The following is a 21,081-nucleotide window of genomic DNA, read 5'->3' as shown; positions in this document are numbered from 1 at the left end:
ATTTTCACTAAAACCTTTTTATGGTCACAGACTAATCTCACTTTCCTCAGTGGTTTGAATAATGAAGTAATAAATAATTCATTAGCAGTGCGTATAGAACACTTGCCAGTATCTTGCCTTTGGTCAGTCCTTGTCTTTGTTCAAGGCTCACTCAGATTTTGAGCAGTGAAGTATTTGCAGAAAGTGTAGCTAGTTTTCAACACTGTTTATGCAATTCTGGCCAAAATGGTTTGAAACTTTTGTGTTAATTTTCATAGCTCTTGCTCTTGAAATATGCTTTGACTAAACTCTCAGGTTTGTATTCTCCTAGCATGACTGCAGTGAACTCTGTGAAAAGAAATGTCCCTTTAGCAGGAGACTGTATTTTAAAGAATTTTAGTAAAATCCAAATAAGTTTGAAACCCTTTCCAATAAAAGATCTGTAAACAATGTCTTCCATGCTTGTTCAATGAACCATGAACAATTATTGCACCTGCTCTTGTGGAAGAGTCGTTAGGACACTAACTGTTTATAGGTGGTCACGGTTACAATAACGTGGGACATTAAAGGGGTCTTTCTACTGACTCTGAAAAACACCAGAAGAAAGATGCCTAGGGTGCCTGCTCGCCTGTGTGAACATGCCATAGGCATCCTGCAGGGTGGCCTGAGGACTGCAGATGTGGCCAGATCAATAATCTGCAATGTCTTGTAATGTAAGATGCCTAAGGCAATGCTACAGGAAGGGCAGCCGATTGTCCTTGCAGTGCAAACCACACGTGACCGTGTGTTTCCCCTTTTACTGATTTTTGTTAAAGGAGACCTATTTTGAGACTTTTTACCAGATGTTTCACAAAGCAGTCTGGTGTAAAACGACGTGCACAAACATACATGAATTTAGGTATTTTGGGGGCATATTTCCTTCAAAAATACAACTTCTCCACTGCGTCTTCAGTGGCTCTATTGCCGGGAGTACATGAAGACTCTTATGTTCAATCTTACAGCCAACAACAGAACACTTACAACGCTTACGAAGCTGAGACATGTGTGGAAAGCATGGTGGATTGTGTGCAGCTCACTCAGGGGAGGATCTATGGTAATAGGGCGGGGCTTGTTCCAACATGACATCACGTTAGGGAGCAAATGAAATCGACTCATTTTGAGACACTGTTTATGATTTATTGGGAATATATCAAAGGAGTGGGTGGATTTTTACCATTGTAGGGTGGTTGTGTACACACTCTGCCGACACAGAGTTATGTTCAAACACCATTTAAAAGTGAATTTTGCATAATAGTTCCCCTTTAATGTCTCATGTAACAAAACTTGCAAAGAGCTCTGTCCTGAAAACAATTCCATGTGTGTGTGTGTGTGTGTGTGTGTGTGTGTGTGTGTGTGATATATGTACAAGAAGCTTATTGAAATTCCACCTAAGCAGAATCTGTGTCATGCTTGGTATATATGTATACTGATGCTTTAGAGGTGCACCTTTATTTTGCTGCTGTTGATTTTCTCATGTTTTATGAATTCTGTGGTTTATACCCAGTATTGCTTTGCATTAAAGACATCTTAAAATTGTACATGTTCATGTCTCTCTTCATTGATGAAGGCTCAGATTCAAAAATAGTTGCAAATAATTAGCTGCTTCTTCATTGTAACTATAGAGTCATGTCTTTGCTACATCACATATGATGGCTCATCATATTGGTTGCATAAAATAGGCAAACTTGAATTTAAATGAACACTGAGCATAGAACCAAACTGTAGAATTGTAAAAAACCAAGCGGTGCATGCTGCGCAAGTCAGTGTTGCTTGTAGGCAAGGTGTCAAGATCTCTCCATAACCTATAGGGGACCTAATGATAACGCATGAGGCTAAAAGACAAGACTGAAGATAACCAAGCTTGTTTAGGACCCTGGAGAGACTTAACTTTTAATCTGTTAGGTGACATGTGACCAGGTGAAACTAATTATATAAGTAGCATGTTTAGGGTGGTGGTGGCTATAGTATTTGGGCAAAGTGTAGATTTTATGTTAGTAGTGGGGCCTCCTTTTGGTAATCTTCTTTTGAGATATGTCATGGGCAATGAAGGGGTATGTATCCTGTGTTTGTTCTCCTTTTTTTTCTTTTTTTTTCTTTTTTCTTTTTCTTTTTTTTTTTACATGTTTTTTTCCCCCATGATTTTAGGTATGTAACTTTTTTTTTTTTTCTTACAGGCTCCATCTAATTTTCATTGCTTTGGTTCTTTGGAGAGATACAAGTGGATTCGGAGGTAGGCTTTTAAAATGAACTTTTAAATCTAAAATATTTGCATGTATAGTTGCAAATCTATAATCTAAAATTGGATTTATCCCTCACAGTGTGGAATACAACCTCTGTTGTTGATTGGCAAGCTGGACGTTCTAATGCAGCATGGAACCAAAATTTTCACTTCGCTACGCCTGTTCAAGCTTTGGAGCTACTGTCCAGAAAAAGTGCAAATGGAAATGTTGACGGAGGAAATTCTAGTAGTTTCAGTTATACTTCAGAAGTCCAAACTGCTCAACAGGATTCTAGTTTTGTTCAGTCTTCTGGTGGTGCTGCTCAAGGTAAACCTGTACTAAATGCTCAAGGTCAAGCAACTCCCATGGTTCAACCGCAGGACAACTTGATGACTCAGTCCTCAAGGCTCTATTGGTTTGAATCTCTCAAGCCTGAAAACTGTGGCACTTTGCTCTCTCAATCTTGGCCTCAAAAAGGTCAGAATAACGGTGGATTCCAAAGACCTTCCAGGTTCCAGTTTGGAGGCACTGCAAACCAGACATCTGGATCCCAGACCCAGTCATCATACCAGCCTAGCACCACAACACAGGTTCAGTCTATTGCCCAGCCTGAGTCTTTCGGAGCTTCAGCTTCATATCCAAGTCAAACCTCTGGCATGTACTCTGTTGTACAGGGTCCTCTGATTGCATCCTCTTCCCAAATGCCTGGGTTCCACATCCAGTCATCATACCAGCCTGGCACCACAACACAGGTTCAGACAGGCCAGTCTGCGTCTACATCTCAGGCTCAGTCCTCTGGTGCGTCAACGTTGTATCAAGGGATTAGCTCTGGCAGGTATCTGACTTCACTGGGTCATATAATTCCATCCTCCTCCCAGTCTGTGGTCACTACAAACAAGACATCTGGATCCCAGACCCAGTCATCATACCAGCCTGGCACCACAACACAGGTTCAGACAGGCAAGTCTGCTTCTACATCTCAGGCTCTTGGCAGCCATGGAGCTGCACCTTCAGGACATGCTAAATGGTACACCATTGTACAAGGTCAGACAATTCCATCTTCTCAAGCGTCTGGATCCCAGACCCAGTCATCATACCAGCCTAGCACTACAACACTGCTTCAGACAGGCCAGCCTGTTCTTCCTCAGAGTCAGCCTTCGGGAGCTTCTGCTCCATATCCAAGTCAAACCTCTGGCGTGTACAATATTGCACAGCGTCCATTGACTGCAACCCTTTCCGAAATACCTGGGTTCCACATCCAGTCATCATACCAGGCTGGCACTACAACACTGCTTCAGACAGGCCAGTCTGCTCCTACATCTCAGGCCCAGTCCTCTGGCGCATCAACGTTGTATCAAGGGATTAGCTCTGGCAGGTATCTGACGTCACTGGGTCATATAATTCCTTCCTCCTCCCAGTCTGTGGTCACTACAAACCAGACATCTGGAGCCCAGACCCAGTCATCATACCAGCCTGGCACCACAACACTGCTTCAGACAGGCCAGTCTGCTTCTACATCTCAGGCTCTTGGCAGCCATGGAGCTGCACCTTCAGGACATGCTAAATGGTACACCATTGTACAAGGTCAGACAATTCCATCTTCTCAAGCCTCTGGATCCCAGACCCAGTCATCATACCAGCCTAGCACTACAACACTCCTTCAGACAGGCCAGCCTGTTCTTCCTCAGAGTCAGCCTTCGGGAGCTTCTGCTTCATATCCAAGTCAAACCTCTGGCGTGTACAATATTGCACAGCGTCCATTGACTGCAACCCTTTCCGAAATACCTGGGTTCCACATCCAGTCATCATACCAGCCTGGCACCACAACACAGGTTCAGACAGGCCAGTCTGCTTCTACATCTCAGGCTCAGTCCTCTGGTGCATCAACATTGTATCCAGGGATTAGGAGGAATGTGACTTCTCTGGGTCATGGCTTTCCATACTCAACCCAGTCTGTGGTGACCGCAAACCAGACATCTGGATCCCAGACCCAGTCATCATACCAGCCTAGCACTACAACACTCCTTCAGACAGGCAGGCCTGTTCTTCCTCAGAGTCAGCCTTCGGGAGCTTCTGCTTCATATCCAAGTCAAACCTCTGGCGTGTACAATATTGCACAGCGTCCATTGACTGCAACCCTTTCCGAAATACCTGGGTTCCACATCCAGTCATCATACCAGCCTGGCACTACAACACTGCTTCAGACAGGCCAGTCTGCTTCTACATCTCAGGCTCAGTCCTCTGGTGCATCAACATTGTATCCAGGGATTAGGAGGAATGTGACTTCTCTGGGTCATGGCTTTCCATACTCAACCCAGTCTGTGGTGACCGCAAACCAGACATCTGGATCCCAGACCCAGTCATCATACCAGCCTAGCACTACAACACTCCTTCAGACAGGCAGGCCTGTTCTTCCTCAGAGTCAGCCTTCGGGAGCTTCTGCTTCATATCCAAGTCAAACCTCTGGCGTGTACAATATTGCACAGCGTCCATTGACTGCAACCCTTTCCGAAATACCTGGGTTCCACATCCAGTCATCATACCAGCCTGGCACTACAACACTGCTTCAGACAGGCCAGTCTGCTTCTACATCTCAGGCTCAGTCCTCTGGTGCATCAACATTGTATCAAGGAATTAGGAGGAATGTGACTTCTCTGGGTCATGGCTTTCCATACTCAACCCAGTCTGTGGTGACTGCAAACCAGACATCTGGATCCCAGACCCAGTCATCATACCAGCCTGGCACTACAACACTGCTTCAGACAGGCCAGTCTGCTCCTACATCTCAGGCTCAGTCCTCTGGTGCATCAACATTGTATCAAGGAATTAGGAGGAATGTGACTTCTCTGGGTCATGGCTTTCCATACTCAACCCAGTCTGTGGTGACTGCAAACCAGACATCTGGATCCCAGACCCAGTCATCATACCAGCCTGGCACCACAACACTGCTTCAGACAGGCCAGTCTGCTTCTACATCTCAGGCTCTTGGCAGCCATGGAGCTGCACCTTCAGGACATGCTAAATGGTACACCATTGTACAAGGTCAGACAATTCCATCTTCTCAAGCGTCTGGATCCCAGACCCAGTCATCATACCAGCCTAGCACTACAACACTGCTTCAGACAGGCCAGTCTGCGTCTACATCTCAGGCTCAGTCCTCTGGCGCATCAACGTTGTATCAAGGGATTAGCTCTGGCAGGTATCTGACGTCACTGGGTCATATAATTCCTTCCTCCTCCCAGTCTGTGGTCACTACAAACCAGACATCTGGATCCCAGACCCAGTCATCATACCAGCCTGGCACTACAACACTGCTTCAGACAGCCCAGTCTGCTCCTACATCTCAGGCTCAGTCTTCTGGTGCATCAACATTGTATCAAGGAATTAGGAGGAATGTGACTTCTCTGGGTCATGGCTTTCCATACTCAACCCAGTCTGTGGTGACTGCAAACCAGACATCTGGAGCCCAGACCCAGTCATCATACCAGCCTGGCACCACAACACTGCTTCAGACAGGCCAGTCTGCTTCTACATCTCAGGCTCTTGGCAGCCATGGAGCTGCACCTTCAGGACATGCTAAATGGTACACCATTGTACAAGGTCAGACAATTCCATCTTCTCAAGCCTCTGGATCCCAGACCCAGTCATCATACCAGCCTAGCACTACAACACTGCTTCAGACAGGCCTGTCTGCTTCTACATCTCAGGCTCAGTCCTCTGGTGCCTCAACATTCTATCAAGGGATTAGCTCTGGCAGGTATCTGACTTCACTGGGTCAGAGCATTCCATCCTCCTCCCACTCTGTGGTCACTACAAACAAAATCTCTGGATTGCAGGACCAGTCATTTCAGCCTGACACCACAACAAATGCTTTGGTGGGTCAGTCTGCTTCTACATCTTTGGCTCACGGCAACTTTCAGGCTCCAAATTGGCATACGATAACTCCTCCTAGATTCCATAATTTGCTACGGAACGTGTCGGTTTCTCAATCTCTGAGCTCTGATCCCCAAACAAGAACAATCAACAATATTTTGCCGTTTCTGAACCAAAGTGCTGGGACTTCTGCCATGTCTCAGAATAATGTACAGACCCCAGCATTTCACACATCTACACACTTCTCACCTGTCCCACAAACTGTTGCCACTCCCCCAGTCTCTCTACCCAAGCCTTGCCGACAGACACAATGCTCAATGGTGGAGAGTGCAATTGCCTCTATAGCATCCAGCCAAACCTCTCCTCGTGTTGCCACATCATCTCAAGGCACAGGCTCTTTTGCTGCTGTACCCATTCCAGGTACCTCACAGAATTTTGCAGGCATTGATTTCCAGGGTACATTGCCAGTACATGACCAGTACAGCTCGGTGTGTAACTTTCCATTTGGTTTCTGCAATTCTCCTCAAGGAGCTGCAAACAACAAATTTGTTCGAAGCCAGAGTGTACAGACACACAACCTGTGAACCAAGAATTCATGGGACACTTTCTGGAATCAGTGCCTCATCAGCATTCTGTGTTCCACAAAGCTTTTCCAATACACCTGAAATTGTGAGCTCAGCCACTTACAGCTCCCCCCCATTTCCCAACACCAGGCCCTCCTGACAATCTCAACTGTAAGATTAACTACTGAGTGCTTTGATCGCTGACTGAATATGCTCATTTGTGGTGCTTTTTATTGTTTGCCTGAATTTTTGTTGCAATAAAAGGAGAATGCACATTTTGACTTGGCTGTGTTTCCTCAAATGAAATTCTCACTTGATGGGTAATGAATTTAGTCTGTATTTGGAGTCTTTTCAATCTATAGCATTTGATCATGCTTATTTTCACTAAAACCTTTTTATGGTCACAGACTAATCTCACTTTCCTCAGTGGTTTGAATAATGAAGTAATAAATAATTCATTAGCAGTGCGTATAGAACACTTGCCAGTATCTTGCCTTTGGTCAGTCCTTGTCTTTGTTCAAGGCTCACTCAGATTTTGAGCAGTGAAGTATTTGCAGAAAGTGTAGCTAGTTTTCAACACTGTTTATGCAATTCTGGCCAAAATGGTTTGAAACTTTTGTGTTAATTTTCATAGCTCTTGCTCTTGAAATATGCTTTGACTAAACTCTCAGGTTTGTATTCTCCTAGCATGACTGCAGTGAACTCTGTGAAAAGAAATGTCCCTTTAGCAGGAGACTGTATTTTAAAGAATTTTAGTAAAATCCAAATAAGTTTGAAACCCTTTCCAATAAAAGATCTGTAAACAATGTCTTCCATGCTTGTTCAATGAACCATGAACAATTATTGCACCTGCTCTTGTGGAAGAGTCGTTAGGACACTAACTGTTTATAGGTGGTCACGGTTACAATAACGTGGGACATTAAAGGGGTCTTTCTACTGACTCTGAAAAACACCAGAAGAAAGATGCCTAGGGTGCCTGCTCGCCTGTGTGAACATGCCATAGGCATCCTGCAGGGTGGCCTGAGGACTGCAGATGTGGCCAGATCAATAATCTGCAATGTCTTGTAATGTAAGATGCCTAAGGCAATGCTACAGGAAGGGCAGCCGATTGTCCTTGCAGTGCAAACCACACGTGACCGTGTGTTTCCCCTTTTACTGATTTTTGTTAAAGGAGACCTATTTTGAGACTTTTTACCAGATGTTTCACAAAGCAGTCTGGTGTAAAACGACGTGCACAAACATACACGAATTTAGGTATTTTGGGGGCATATTTCCTTCAAAAATACAACTTCTCCACTGCGTCTTCAGTGGCTCTATTGCCGGGAGTACATGAAGACTCATGTTCAATCTTACAGCCAACAACTGAACACTTACAACGCTTACGAAGCTGAGACATGTGTGGAAAGCATGGTGGATTGTGTGCAGCTCACTCAGGGGAGGATCTATGGTAATAGGGCGGGGCTTGTTCCAACATGACATCACGTTAGGGAGCAAATGAAATCGACTCATTTTGAGACACTGTTTATGATTTATTGGGAATATATCAAAGGAGTGGGTGGATTTTTACCATTGTAGGGTGGTTGTGTACACACTCTGCCGACACAGAGTTACGTTCAAACACCATTTAAAAGTGAATTTTGCATAATAGTTCCCCTTTAATGTCTCATGTAACAAAACTTGCAAAGAGCTCTGTCCTGAAAACAATTCCATGTGTGTGTGTGTGTGTGTGTGTGTGTGTGTGTGTGTGTGTGTGTGTGTGTGTGTGTGTGATATATGTACAAGAAGCTTATTGAAATTCCACCTAAGCAGAATCTGTGTCATGCTTGGTATATATGTATACTGATGCTTTAGAGGTGCACCTTTATTTTGCTGCTGTTGATTTTCTCATGTTTTATGAATTCTGTGGTTTATACCCAGTATTGCTTTGCATTAAAGACATCTTAAAATTGTACATGTTCATGTCTCTCTTCATTGATGAAGGCTTAGATTCAAAAATAGTTGCAAATAATTAGCTGCTTCTTCATTGTAACTATAGAGTCATGTCTTTGCTACATCACATATGATGGCTCATCATATTGGTTGCATAAAATAGGCAAACTTGAATTTAAATGAACACTGAGCATAGAACCAAACTGTAGAATTGTAAAAATCCAAGCGGTGCATGCTGCGCAAGTCAGTGTTGCTTGTAGGCAAGGTGTCAAGATCTCTCCATAACCTATAGGGGACCTAATGATAACGCATGAGGCTAAAAGACAAGACTGAAGATAACCAAGCTTGTTTAGGACCCTGGAGAGACTTAACGTTTAATCTGTTAGGTGACATGTGACCAGGTGAAACTAATTATATAAGTAGCATGTTTAGGGTGGTGGTGGCTATAGTATTTGGGCATAGTGTAGATTTTATGTTAGTAGTGGGGCCTCCTTTTGGTAATCTTCTTTTGAGATATGTCATGGGCAATGAAGCGGTATGTATCCTGTGTTTGTTCTCCTTTTTTTTATTTTGTTTTTATTTTTTATTTATTTTTTTTACATGTTTTTTTTCCCCCGTGATTTTAGATATGTAACTTTTTTTTTCTTATAGGCTCCATCTAAATTTCATTGCTTTGGTCTTCTGGTGGTGCTGCTCAAGGTAAACCTGTACTAAATGCTCAAGGTCAAGCAACTCCCATGGTTCAACCGCAGGACAACTTGATGACTCAGTCCTCAAGGCTCTATTGGTTTGAATCTCTCAAGCCTGAAAACTGTGGCACTTTGCTCTCTCAATCTTGGCCTCAAAAAGGTCAGAATAACGGTGGATTCCAAAGACCATCCAGGTTCCAGTTTGGAGGCACTGCAAACCAGACATCTGGATCCCAGACCCAGTCGTCATACCAGCCTAGCACCACAACACAGGTTCAGACAGGCCAGTCTGCTTCTACATCTCAGGCTCAGTCCTCTGGTGCGTCAACGTTGTATCAAGGGATTAGCTCTGGCAGGTATCTGACTTCACTGGGTCATATAATTCCATCCTCCTCCCAGTCTGTGGTCACTACAAACCAGACATCTGGATCCCAGACCCAGTCATCATACCAGCCTGGCACTACAACACTGCTTCAGACAGGCCAGTCTGCTTCTACATCTCAGGCTTTTGGCAGCCATGGAGCTGCACCTTCAGGACATGCTAAATGGTACAGCATTTTACAAGGTCAGACAATTCCATCATCTTCTCAAGTCTCTGGAATCCAGAGCCAGTCATATCAGCCTAGCACCAGAAGACCAGGTCAGACAGGCCAGTCTATTGCTCAGCCTCAGTCTCTCGGATCTTCAGATTCATTTCCGAGTCAAATCTCTGGCATGTACACTGTTGTACATGGTCTGATTCCATCCTCTTCCCAAATGCCTGGGTTCCACACCCAGTCATCATACCAGCCTAGCACCACGACACAGGTTCATGCAGTCCAGTCTGCTTCTACATCTCAGGCTCAGGGCAACTATGGAGCTGGACCTTCAGGACATGTTAAATGGTACAGCATTTTACAAGATCAGATCATTCCATCTTCTCAAGCCTCTGGAATCCAGACCCAGTTCTCATTCCAGCCTAGTAGCACAACACAGGTTCAGATAGGCCAGTCTGCTTCTACATCTCAGCCTCTTGGCAGCCTTGGAGCTACACCTTCAGGACATGCTAAATGGTACAGCATTTTACAAGATAAGACCTTTCCCTCTTCTCAAGCCTTTGGAATCCAGACCCAGTCATCATACCAGCCTAGCTACATAACACAGGTTTTGGCAGCCCAGTCTTCTATCTCTCCTGCTCATTCCATGGTTGCTTCAACATTTTATCAAGGGCAAGCCTCCAGCACGTCTAGTTCACAGGACCAAAGAATTACATCCTCTGTTCAGTCTATGGCCCCTACAAACAAGATATCTGGATCCCAGACCCAGTTGGCATACCAGCCTAGCACTATAACACAGGTTCATGCAGGCCAGTCTGCTTCTACATCTCCGGCTCAGCGCAGCTATGTAGCTGGACCTTCAGGACAAGCTAAATGGTACAGCATTGTACAGGGCAACACAATTTCATCCTCTTCTCATGCCTCGGGATTCCAGGCCCAGTCACCATATCAGCCCAGTTCCACACCACATGCAGGTCAGTCTGCTTCTACGTCCCAGGCTCAGGGCCGCTATGGAGCTGGACCTTCAGGACAAGCTAAATGGGTTAGCATTTGACAAGATCAGACCATTCCATCCTCTTAAGTGTGTGTTCCAAACCCAGTCATCATACCAGCTTAGCTCTGCAACACAGGTTGTAGGCCAGTCTCCATCTACCTCTCAGCTCATTTATTGGATGATTCAACATTTTATGAAGGTCTAACCTCTGATTTCACAGGGTCTGAGCATTCCATTCTCCTTCCAGTTTGCAGTCACCACAAACCAAATCTCTGGATTGCCGGGCCAGACCTTTCATCCTGATGCCATGACAAATTCTTTGGGTCAGTCTGCTTCTAAATCATTGGCATGTTTCTCCTTCTAGATTTCACTATTTGCTACAGAACATGTCAATTTGTCCATTTCTGAGCTCTGATACCCAAACAAGGATGATCAACGATATTTTACTGTTTCTGAACCAAAGTGCTGGGACTTCTGCCATGTCCTAGAATAATGTGTAGTCCCCAGCATTTCACACATCTACAGTTCTTGCATGTCCCACAAACTGTTGCCAGTCCCCCAGTCTCTCTACCCAAGCCTTCCCCACACACACAAATCTTAATGGTACAGAGTGGAATTGCCTCTGTAGCAACCAGCCAAACCTCCCCTCATGTTGTGACTTCATTTCAAGGCACAGGCTTTTGTGCTGCTGTTCCCCTCTCAAGGTACCTCACAGAATTCTGCAGGCATTGACTTCCAGGATACATTGCCCAAGGTAGGACGCCATGACCAGTATAGCTCATTGTGTAACTTTCCATTTGGTTTCTGCATATCTCCTCAAGGAGCTGCAAACAAATTTGTACAAAGCCATTGTAAGACACACAATCTGTATATCAAGCAGTCATCGCGTTCTTTCTTCTCTCCCCTGCCCCCATAATCCGTAAAATGCAAACTCATTCTGTTAAACCAGGCCCTTCAGACCAGCTCAAATGTAAGATTAAATACTGAGTGCTTCTTTGGATTATGACTGACTGAATATTTGCTCATTTTAGGTTCTTTATTGTTTGTCTGAATATTTGTTGTAATAAAGGGAGAATGCACATTTTGACTTGGTTTTGTTTTCTCAACTGAAGATCTCACGTGATGGGTAACGGATTTTTGTGTGTTTGGTGTCATTTCAATCTGTAGCATATGATCATGCTTATTTTCACAGACCTTTCTATGGTCGCAGAATAATCTCACTTTCCTCAGTGTTTTGAATAATGGGGTAACAAATAATTCATCAGCAGTGTAACACTTCCAGTTTGCCAGTATGTTGCTTTTGGTCAGTCCTTGTCTTTGTTCAAGGCTCACTTCAGATTTTGAGTAGGAAGTATTGGCAGAAAGTGTAGCTAGTTTTCAACAATTTATGCATTTGTGGGCTAATATGGTTTGACTTGTTTGTTTTTTCCTCTCATAGCTCTTGCTCTGATATGCTTTGACTATTGCCTCCAGGTTTATATTCTCCTAGTATCAAAAGTATATAAATTAAGCTCCTGGGATTAGTATGGTGTCAGTGGTCTAGAACAGTGGTTTTCAAAGTGGGGGTTGCCAGGGGGTGCCTGGGGGGCCTCAACAATTTGGTGTTAAAAATAAATGTTTTTCTCACTCTCAGACAACCACACACATGCATGCACACATTTACTAATGTAAAGATGTAATTACTAATAATAAAAGGGGATATATTCAAAAGTCTATTTTTAATGCGTTTTAAAGACATCTTGCAAAAGGGGGTCTCAGTCAAATTTTAATGCCATTTGGGGGGCCTTGGCCTGGAAAAGTTTGGGAACCACTGGTCTAGAATTTTTGCAACTAGCAATATTGTCAAGAAATGTTCATTTTCTTGTTGGCAAACTGACACTTTGCATCAATGTAGTTACTAAATAGAACATTTTGCTTACAAATTTGTACTTCACTGTGATAATTGTTTGATTTAGTGTTTGACTTGTGCTTAAGCAGGTTTGAATGATCCCATTGAGGATGCATGCTGGTTTAGAAACACTTCTCAGAAGTGGTATGTATATGAAGGAACTACATGGGTTTTTTGTTTTGTTTTTAATAGTGTATATGCAGGAGTAATTAAGATGCCTCATCTGCATTGTATTCAAAGGTAGTAGAGGTGTCAATTCTGTAGTGTTCACTGCCAACTGATTTCAATAGGCAATGAGACACAGTTCAATTCAATTTTATTTGTATAGCACTTTTTACAATAGACATTGTCTCAAAGCAGCTTTACAGAAATATCAACATGGTATACAGATATTAAAGGTGCAAATTTATCCCAACTAAGCAAGACACTGAGTGGCGACGGTGGCAAGGAAAAACTCCCTAAGATGTTTTAAGAGGAAGAAACCTTGAGAGGAACCCGACTCAGAAGGGAACCCATCCTCATTTGGGTAACAACAGATAGTGTGAAAAAGTTCATTATGGATTTATATGAAGTCTGTATGGCGTTAAGAGTAGCCGTAGTCCCAGCAGTCTGGAATTAAAGATTTGAGCTCCATCCAGAGGCAGAAAGGATCTGTATGCTCATTTTATTTAGATACACACATGTGCAAACACAGCAGCCTTCCGGTCACTTTCGCAACAGAATATCTTGTGTTCTGTGCTGATAAAGAGAAAAGCTATTAAAGACATTACTTGCAAAATGTTTGATTTACTCGCTCTAAATTTTCTCTTGGCTGATTGATTTGTCCATTTTCTGTGGCCTTTCAGATTGTTCAAATAATTACTCTTGCATATCATCTTCGTGGCTTTGTAGCAGTCATAGGCATAGAACAATGTGTAAGGGTGGCCAATGATGGGCCAGGAAGCTTTACACATCTGTAGCAGAGGTGGGATGTAATGCGCTTTTTGTTCTTGGCTTCATTTACTTTAACTTTTTGATTAATTTTACTTGTAGTTTCAACTGGCCATATTTTATGCTCTTACTTTAATTTTTAATCACAAATGTATTTACTTCATTAGAGGTGTAGTTGATCATTAGTTTTTCATGTGTAATAAGGTCACAAGTCTCGATGTGCTGCAGTGGTCTGAACAGACACAACCGCTCACTTTTTTGGGTGGGCTTACTCCTAGAAGATAATGGCCAAAGAGGAGGAAGGATACCGGACAGTGTGGTGTTTTATTCTGTTGTCTTGTTTAGATGCAGATGCTGAATTTGTTGACTAAAATGGTGTGTAAAAGATGGTCAACTGTTGGGGAAAATGTTTGTTTTTTGGTCTGATGAGCTTGGGAGATTAGTGTGGTGTGGGGAAATGGTCTAGAATTTATTTGAAGCTAGCAATCGTAACTGATTTGATGTAACTGCTTTGAAGTTGATTGAATGTCTAATTTATAAAGGTTATCATTGCCTATTCTTTATTTGTTCTTTTTATTCAGCGATTGCTCTCGAGTTCATCTTAATAAAGAAGCACAGTTAGACTTGTTTGCTTATAGGCTACAGTTTTTATGATTCATCAACTTTCCTCTACCTTGGTGCGTAGTTGACGATAAACAAGGCAAATTCTCACTTCTCCATTGGGGTTTTTCTTGTACAAATCAACGTTTATTACACATTAGTTCTCAGGCCAAAAAATACTAGCATTCTTTTCTGAAGCACGTGTATTACAATAGGGTAGAATTTGCTCACAAAATTGTATATGCCTGTGATGACAAAGCCAAATTGATAAAGTTCAGTTAATGACTTGTGCTTATGAGGCACTGAATTATCCCAAGGAAGATAAACATGCAGGTTTAGAAGCAACTTTATTAGAAATGGTATGTGTATGATGGAACTACATGCTCTTTTTGAAAGTGCCTTTTCATTTGTATACAGGAATAAGATGCATTGTGTGTTAAAAAGCAGCAGAAGTGACACTAATTCAGTTTGGCATGAGGACTCATGATGCATGAGATTTTTAAGCAGCAGAGGTACAGGAAATTTGGAGTATTCACTGCAAACTGACTTTCAATATGTGATGACTGAGATCATGCATTTCAGTTTGGAGAACAGATCTTACTCATTTCATTTGCAATGACTCTTGGGTAGTTTCTTATGTTCCTTTTTGTATGTAGATGCTGCAAAGCACTCAGCAGCCTTCTGGTCACACAAATGAACGTCTCACAAACTGCATTGTTTTCTGAGATAGAGAAAGCAAGAGAAAAGACATTAATTTACTCACTATAAACTTCCATAGGTGGATTTTGAGCAATTCTTACAGGCCTTTCAGGTTTTTCAAGTAATTACTCTCTTGCAGGTGATTCTTAGTGGCTTTGTCGTAACTGTAGGTGTAACTCTGTTTGAGGGTTGTCAAAGATGGGCCAGCATGCTTAATGCTTCAAGGTGTCACTATAAAGGTTGTCATGAACTTGACAGTATCTGTAGGCATTGGGGACAACACAATGACTTCATAGTCACTGATTTGAGTAAAATATACGGTGTATATATTGGTATAACTGACATGTTCTTTGTAATGTTTTGTTCATTTGGACATGGCAAACTATCTGATGGTTAGCTAATTAGCAGTGTAATCCACAAGTAGAGGGCTTGATAACTACATTTATGTGGAGACACACACCTTTATCCACAGGTCAATCCAAACCAAAGCTTCATGTTTCCTGGTCTTCACTTCTGGTCACTGGATTCCAGACCTAGAGCTCATGTTTCTACCATGAGGTTTTCACCACCCAGACTTGGGTCAAGGTGAAAATTCTCAGGTATCAACTTCACATCCCCTCAAATTTAGCCATCTTTTTGGATGTTATCTAAACAATTAATTTCTTGTTCCTATTTTGAAAAATTTTCTAAGCCTTTGCTTATGAGCTTTTGGATGCATACCTTAACTTATGGCTGGTGGTACATTGTTTAAAAAAAAAAAAAAAAAAGTAATTTTAGGTATTGATTCTGCAATTTTGCATCTTTCAAACTATCCCTTCATTACAGTAGTCTTTTTAACATGTCCTCACCAACTCCCTCTTAACTTGGAAACACATAACACCTACATCACAGTGACCACTTCTCAAACAAACTGAGGGCTCAAGCAGGAGCAGATTTTAAAATAGGAATGCACAGGGAAGCTATTTCCTTGATTCATAAACTAAATGCAAACAGAAACAATGTGTCTTCCCTCCCACCCCCACCATTTTCTCCTCAGTTTGTTCACCTGCCAATTCCCACCAGTCAGCTCTCCCTTAACTTGAGGGTCAAGTTCTTCTACTCCATCCCTGGCAAACCATGTCTTTATGGAGCTCCCTTTGTATACAGGGGCATTGTCATGGTGGAACAGGTTTGGACTAGGTTCCTTATTTCCAGTAAAGGGAAATTCATAATGAGAAACAAACAAAAAACAACATTAAGAAGTAATACTCACTAAATTGTTATTTGGAAAGGTTTTTAGATCATCACGCACTCTTGCAGGCGATGGTTATAGTGTTTTTTTCACAACTATTGGCATAGATCTCGGTGTAAGGGTTGTCCATGGTTGGCCAGCATGCCTTGTGCTGCATGGCTTCACTGGTTTATGAACCTTACAGCATCTGTAGTTGGAGAGAACTTTGTGTCGCTGGGTTCATTTGGTGCAAATTGTCCATAACTGTATATCATTAGTGGTAGCAATTCTTTGTTGGTTCTGGAACTGAATTCAGCCTAGATTGCTTGGTCGTCTATGGGGATCTGTAAGTACTGTGCTATCCTAAAAATGTTTAAAAAAAAAAAAAAAAAAAAAACACCAGACCCTAATATAGAGACAATCATCCAATCACAAAACTTCAGTTGTCCTGAAATTATTATAGATCCACTAGTAGTTCACATTGCTTCTGTTCTACCCTCAATTTTAAATAAAAAGTCAAAGCTTGCACTTGACTGGGCCCAGTCAACAGGTTCACTCAAATGTATGCCTCAGTAGTTTGTCTTTATGTAGTCACAAGGCAGCCTTGAAAATTTTAATCTGCATAGATAACAGAGAGCTCCAGATATATAGTAATTTAAGGTCACATGGGTCCATGCCTGGAAATTCTCACAACCTCACATACCCTGCCTTATCTTACATCAGGGGACACTGTTATTATAGGCAATCGTGAATAATATGCTAACAGAAAGCAGAAAAACAGCTTTTTTGTTTCTGGAATGCCTCTGGTTTCACCTATGCTTTAGGGGAACGTTCTATTTAAAAGTAAAAGTGATCCCTCACAATCGCAAGTGATCCCTCAATCAATTTCAGGGATTTCCCCAAGTGGGCAAGGTAGCATGGTCTTGTTAAAGTACTGGAACTCAGGGATGGTCAGAACACAGAAAATCCAAATAATCAGGTGGTTAGCAGGCCCTTTCTGAATAAACATTATTAGAGTCAACAACTATTAGAGCATGCAAAATGCTATCGAATACAGGACCATGATATTATAAGCCCTTGTTTGCCAGTCATCACTACATCTGCACTTGACACAGAGACAGCGGACCTTAGAGTGCAGCGTTTCATCTCCTGAAACCACCAGCAATGCGATGCAGAAGACCACAGGGAACATGCAGTCCAGACCAAATCCACTGGTGCACTTATTAGCCAAGGCTCTCACCACAGAGCTCTGGGATGTGGAAAGTGACTGTTGGAATCTTGCTACATACAGTAACTGTCCATGTAATCCTAACACATGTATACAAAATTCTACACTAGGCAGCAAATGAAACAGCACATTCAGTGCCATAGTGTGAGTTACTGTGTGCAACGTTAAATGTGCTGCAATCATTTTAAGTGTGGTGGTCACACCTGATTTGAAGCCTGCCACTGAGAGCTGCTAGATGCTGAACTGGGTCACTTACTAGCCACCAAAAGAACTGACATTGAGAAGTGCGACTTGGATGTAGGTTTTTCTTCTTCAAACCTGGCCTTGTGTTTTTCAGTTCTTTACCATAAGGGCAGCTTGGAACCCAGGATCTCAGGAGTGCTTCACATGGTGTCTGAGGCTCTGCAAGTGTCTTTACCTCCAAAATCTGAGATGTTTCTCTGTTATTATATCTACTGCATATCATATATTAATTCTTGGTGAGTTTTAACATTCATGGTGAAATTTAACACACTTTCTGTCCATCAAAGCAGTTGAGTTTTTACTGACTCATTTAATCTTGTTCAGTCTATCATGGGTCCTACACACAAACATACTCTTGATCTTGTCCTGTCATGTTTTTCCTGTCTGTTACATATTGATCAATGATATGTTTTTCTGATCACTGGCTTATTATATTTGATGTCATTCTACCGTGTTAAGCCCTGAAATCCCATATGCTGTAGCATAGAGTTCCTGCTCTATTAAGCCTTATACTGCTAAACAATTATTAGAAGCCTTCAACTCCCTTAACCTCCATTTTGCATCCCATCCTCCTTACTTAGGTACAGACAAACTAGTTGCATTATTTAACCCAACTTGTGTGCGCATCCTGGACCCAGTGGCACCATTTAAACATATAGTTGTGGGAAAAAGAAGTACACCCTCCTTCAATTCTGTTTCTATTCATAAGGGCCTAAATGACAATTGTGTGGTCCTCAGCAACTTCTATAACCCCACAAACAACCTCAGGTGACAACAAAAAACACAACAGATTTCAATATATAGTGTTCAAAAAAAATAAAAAATAAAACTTTTAGAAACCAGGTGGGAAAAAATAAGTACACTCTATAGTTCAGTAACATGTAGAACCACTTTTAGCAAGAATAAAAAGTATGAGAACCTCTAAGCTTAGAAATTAGATGTGTAATTAGAGCCAGGTGTTTTCAATCAGTGGGATGACAATCAGATGTGAGTTAGCACCCTGTTTTATTTAAAGAACAGGGATCTGTCTGATCTTGTTTGTGGGAATATATCACAGCCTGAACAAATGAGAATTTTGAGTATGTCAGAAAAAGAGTTATTGATGCTCATCTGGCTGGAAAAGATTATGAAAAATCTAAAACCCAGAGTAATTTCTAAGCAGGGTTGCAAGGAGAAAACCACTGCTCTCCAAAAAGAACACTGCTGTCCATATGCAGTTTGCTAATGATCATGTGGACAAGCCAGAAAGCTAATGGATTGCCAAAATAGAACTTTTTGGTTTAAATGAGAACCATTATGTTTGGAGAAAGGAAAACACTGCATTCCAGTACAAGAACCTGATCACATTTGTGAACCATGGTGGTGTTAGTATCATGGTTTGGGCCTGTTTTGCTGCATCTGCGCCAGGAAGGCTTACCATCATTGATGGAACAATGAATTCTGAATTATATCAGGGAATTCTGAAGGAAAATATCAGGACATCTGTCCATGAACTGAATCTCAAGGGAAAGTGGGTCATGTAGCACAACAACGACTCTAAGCACACAAGTTGTTCTACCAAAATATGATTAAAGAAGAATAAAATTAATGTTCTGGAATGGCCAAGTCAAAGTCCTGACCTTAATTACTGAGGAATGGGCTAAAATTCCTCCAAGCCGATGTGCAGTACTGATCAACAGTTACCCAAAACAATACTGAAAGGAAAAGGTTCACATATTTTCGCCACTCAAAGATATGTAATATTGGATCATTTTCCTCAAAGAATAAATGCCCAAGAATAATATTTTTGTCTCATTTGTTTAATTGGGTTCTCTTTGTCTACTTTTAGGACTCATGTGTGAAAATATGATGGTTTAGGTCATATTTATGCAGAAATGTCAAACATTCTAAAGAGTTCGCAAACTTAGTTTACCACAATACTTTAAGACTATCTGTTCTAATACTTTTGCTCACCTATAAAATTGGGTGGTCTGCCACTAAAGGTGTTCTAAGTTGTTTAACACATCTAGATGTAAATATCAGGAAATGAAAGCCAAAGTTCTAATTTATCGTCTCAAATTCATCTTTTGATCTTCAACCCAAATGTCTTCAGCGTATAGCAACAAAAGAAACAGCCTTGTTGTTCCAATACCTTCAGAGAGGACTGTATTTCAAATTTAATTCACTACTTCAGAATTCCAGTGGGCCAACAGTTTACAACAGCGGTGTCCAACTTATCCACAAAGGGCCGGTGTAGGTGCAGGTTTTCATTCCAACCATGCAGAAGCCACACCTGTGTCTACTGAAAGCCAAGATCAACTGATTAAACAGGTGGAATCAGGTGTGCCTCCTGCTTGGTTAGAACGAAAACCTGCACCCACACCGGCCCTTTGCGGATAAGATTGGACACCTCTGGTTTACGTACTCCACGTTGACTGTTTCTTTAAATAGTCTAGAAGATTCCAGAAATTGATGCAATTACTTCTGATTGGTCAAAGGATCTAATTGGCCAATAGCCTAATTAGGAGTACATTGGCAGTGCACCTGTTGATGTATTTAAGGGCCTACCTTAAATAGCATCAGACTTTTTTTGCCCTTGATACCACAACAATATCCAAGCAACTCAGTGTCAGAAAAAAAAAAAGAAAAAAAAAAAAAAAAAGCGCAGTTCCTCCTTAGGAGCAATTTCCACAAAAAAATAAAAAAAATAACTGAAGGTACCATGAGCATCTGTACAAACAATTATACACAAATATAAAAAATCTTGGGACCACACAGACAGTGTGTCATTCAGGATGGAGGCACAAATTAACTTTGCTCCAAAAGGTTCAACTAAACCCCAAGACAACACCAAAGGAACTGGTGAAGGAGTTGTAGGCATCAAGTATCAAATATGCACATCCACCATTAAGAGAGACTTGCAACGCTAGCACCTGGTCCGTCACTCAAGAAAGAAGCACCTACTCCAAGATGGGCATAAAAAAAGTCAGACAATGCCATATAGTTGTTTGAGCATGTAATAAAAGATAAATAGATTTAATAGTGTTTCCTATGCACTGACAAAATACTATTGTTATGATGAGAGGAAAAGGTATAACAGAATGAGATGGCTAGCTTTCTAGTGCAAATGCTGATTAGCTCTGGGACTTGGTATGTCACCGTATGCCAAGTTGACTATAATTATTATTTTTTTTATTTATAGAATGTTCAGTTAGTTTCTCTTGCCATGTTGCAAGGTTTTAGAAAGATGTTGGTTAGCATCAAGTTGCAACTCAAACTGCAAAAGTATGAAGAAAACATCCACAATTTGCACAGTTGTTTGTAATGTACACCTTCCTAAAAGTTACACATTCTCTTCTATTGTATATAAGCTAAAGAACTTCCTATACACCTTGTTGAATAGTTTATAGTGCATATACCATAGAACAGATAGGTTTAATGGTATTTCCCATGCATTACTAAAAGCAAAGACTGTTGAGATAT

General features: G+C 41.7%; 1 protein-coding gene across 1 annotated transcript; it reads left to right on the top strand.

Annotated features, from left to right (window-relative positions):
- Positions 1–1,931: 1,931 nt before the first annotated feature.
- On the top strand, positions 1,932–6,954 carry LOC128635226 (mucin-5AC-like). The gene is made up of 4 exons (XM_053687037.1): positions 1,932–2,069; positions 2,193–2,248; positions 2,337–3,187; positions 4,070–6,954. Exons 1-4 carry the CDS (start codon positions 2,050–2,052, stop codon positions 6,692–6,694), a joined length of 3,552 nt encoding a protein of 1,183 aa, XP_053543012.1. The 5' UTR covers positions 1,932–2,049; the 3' UTR covers positions 6,695–6,954.
- Positions 6,955–21,081: the final 14,127 nt, after the last annotated feature.

Source organism: Ictalurus punctatus, chromosome 16, assembly GCF_001660625.3.
Source record: "Ictalurus punctatus breed USDA103 chromosome 16, Coco_2.0, whole genome shotgun sequence".
Classification (NCBI taxonomy): Eukaryota; Metazoa; Chordata; class Actinopteri; order Siluriformes; family Ictaluridae; genus Ictalurus; species Ictalurus punctatus.
Note: the sequence above shows the minus strand (reverse complement) of the source record. Positions and strands in the feature narration are given on the sequence as shown.

Excerpts from the sequence above, each read along its gene's own strand:
- LOC128635226 (XM_053687037.1), top strand. The coding sequence starts at position 2,050 with ATGTCATGGGCAATGAAGGG. Across the intron at positions 2,070-2,192 it reads ATGTCATGGGCAATGAAGGG|GCTCCATCTAATTTTCATTG; the intron begins GTATGTATCCTG and ends TTTTTCTTACAG. Across the intron at positions 2,249-2,336 it reads AGATACAAGTGGATTCGGAG|TGTGGAATACAACCTCTGTT; the intron begins GTAGGCTTTTAA and ends TATCCCTCACAG.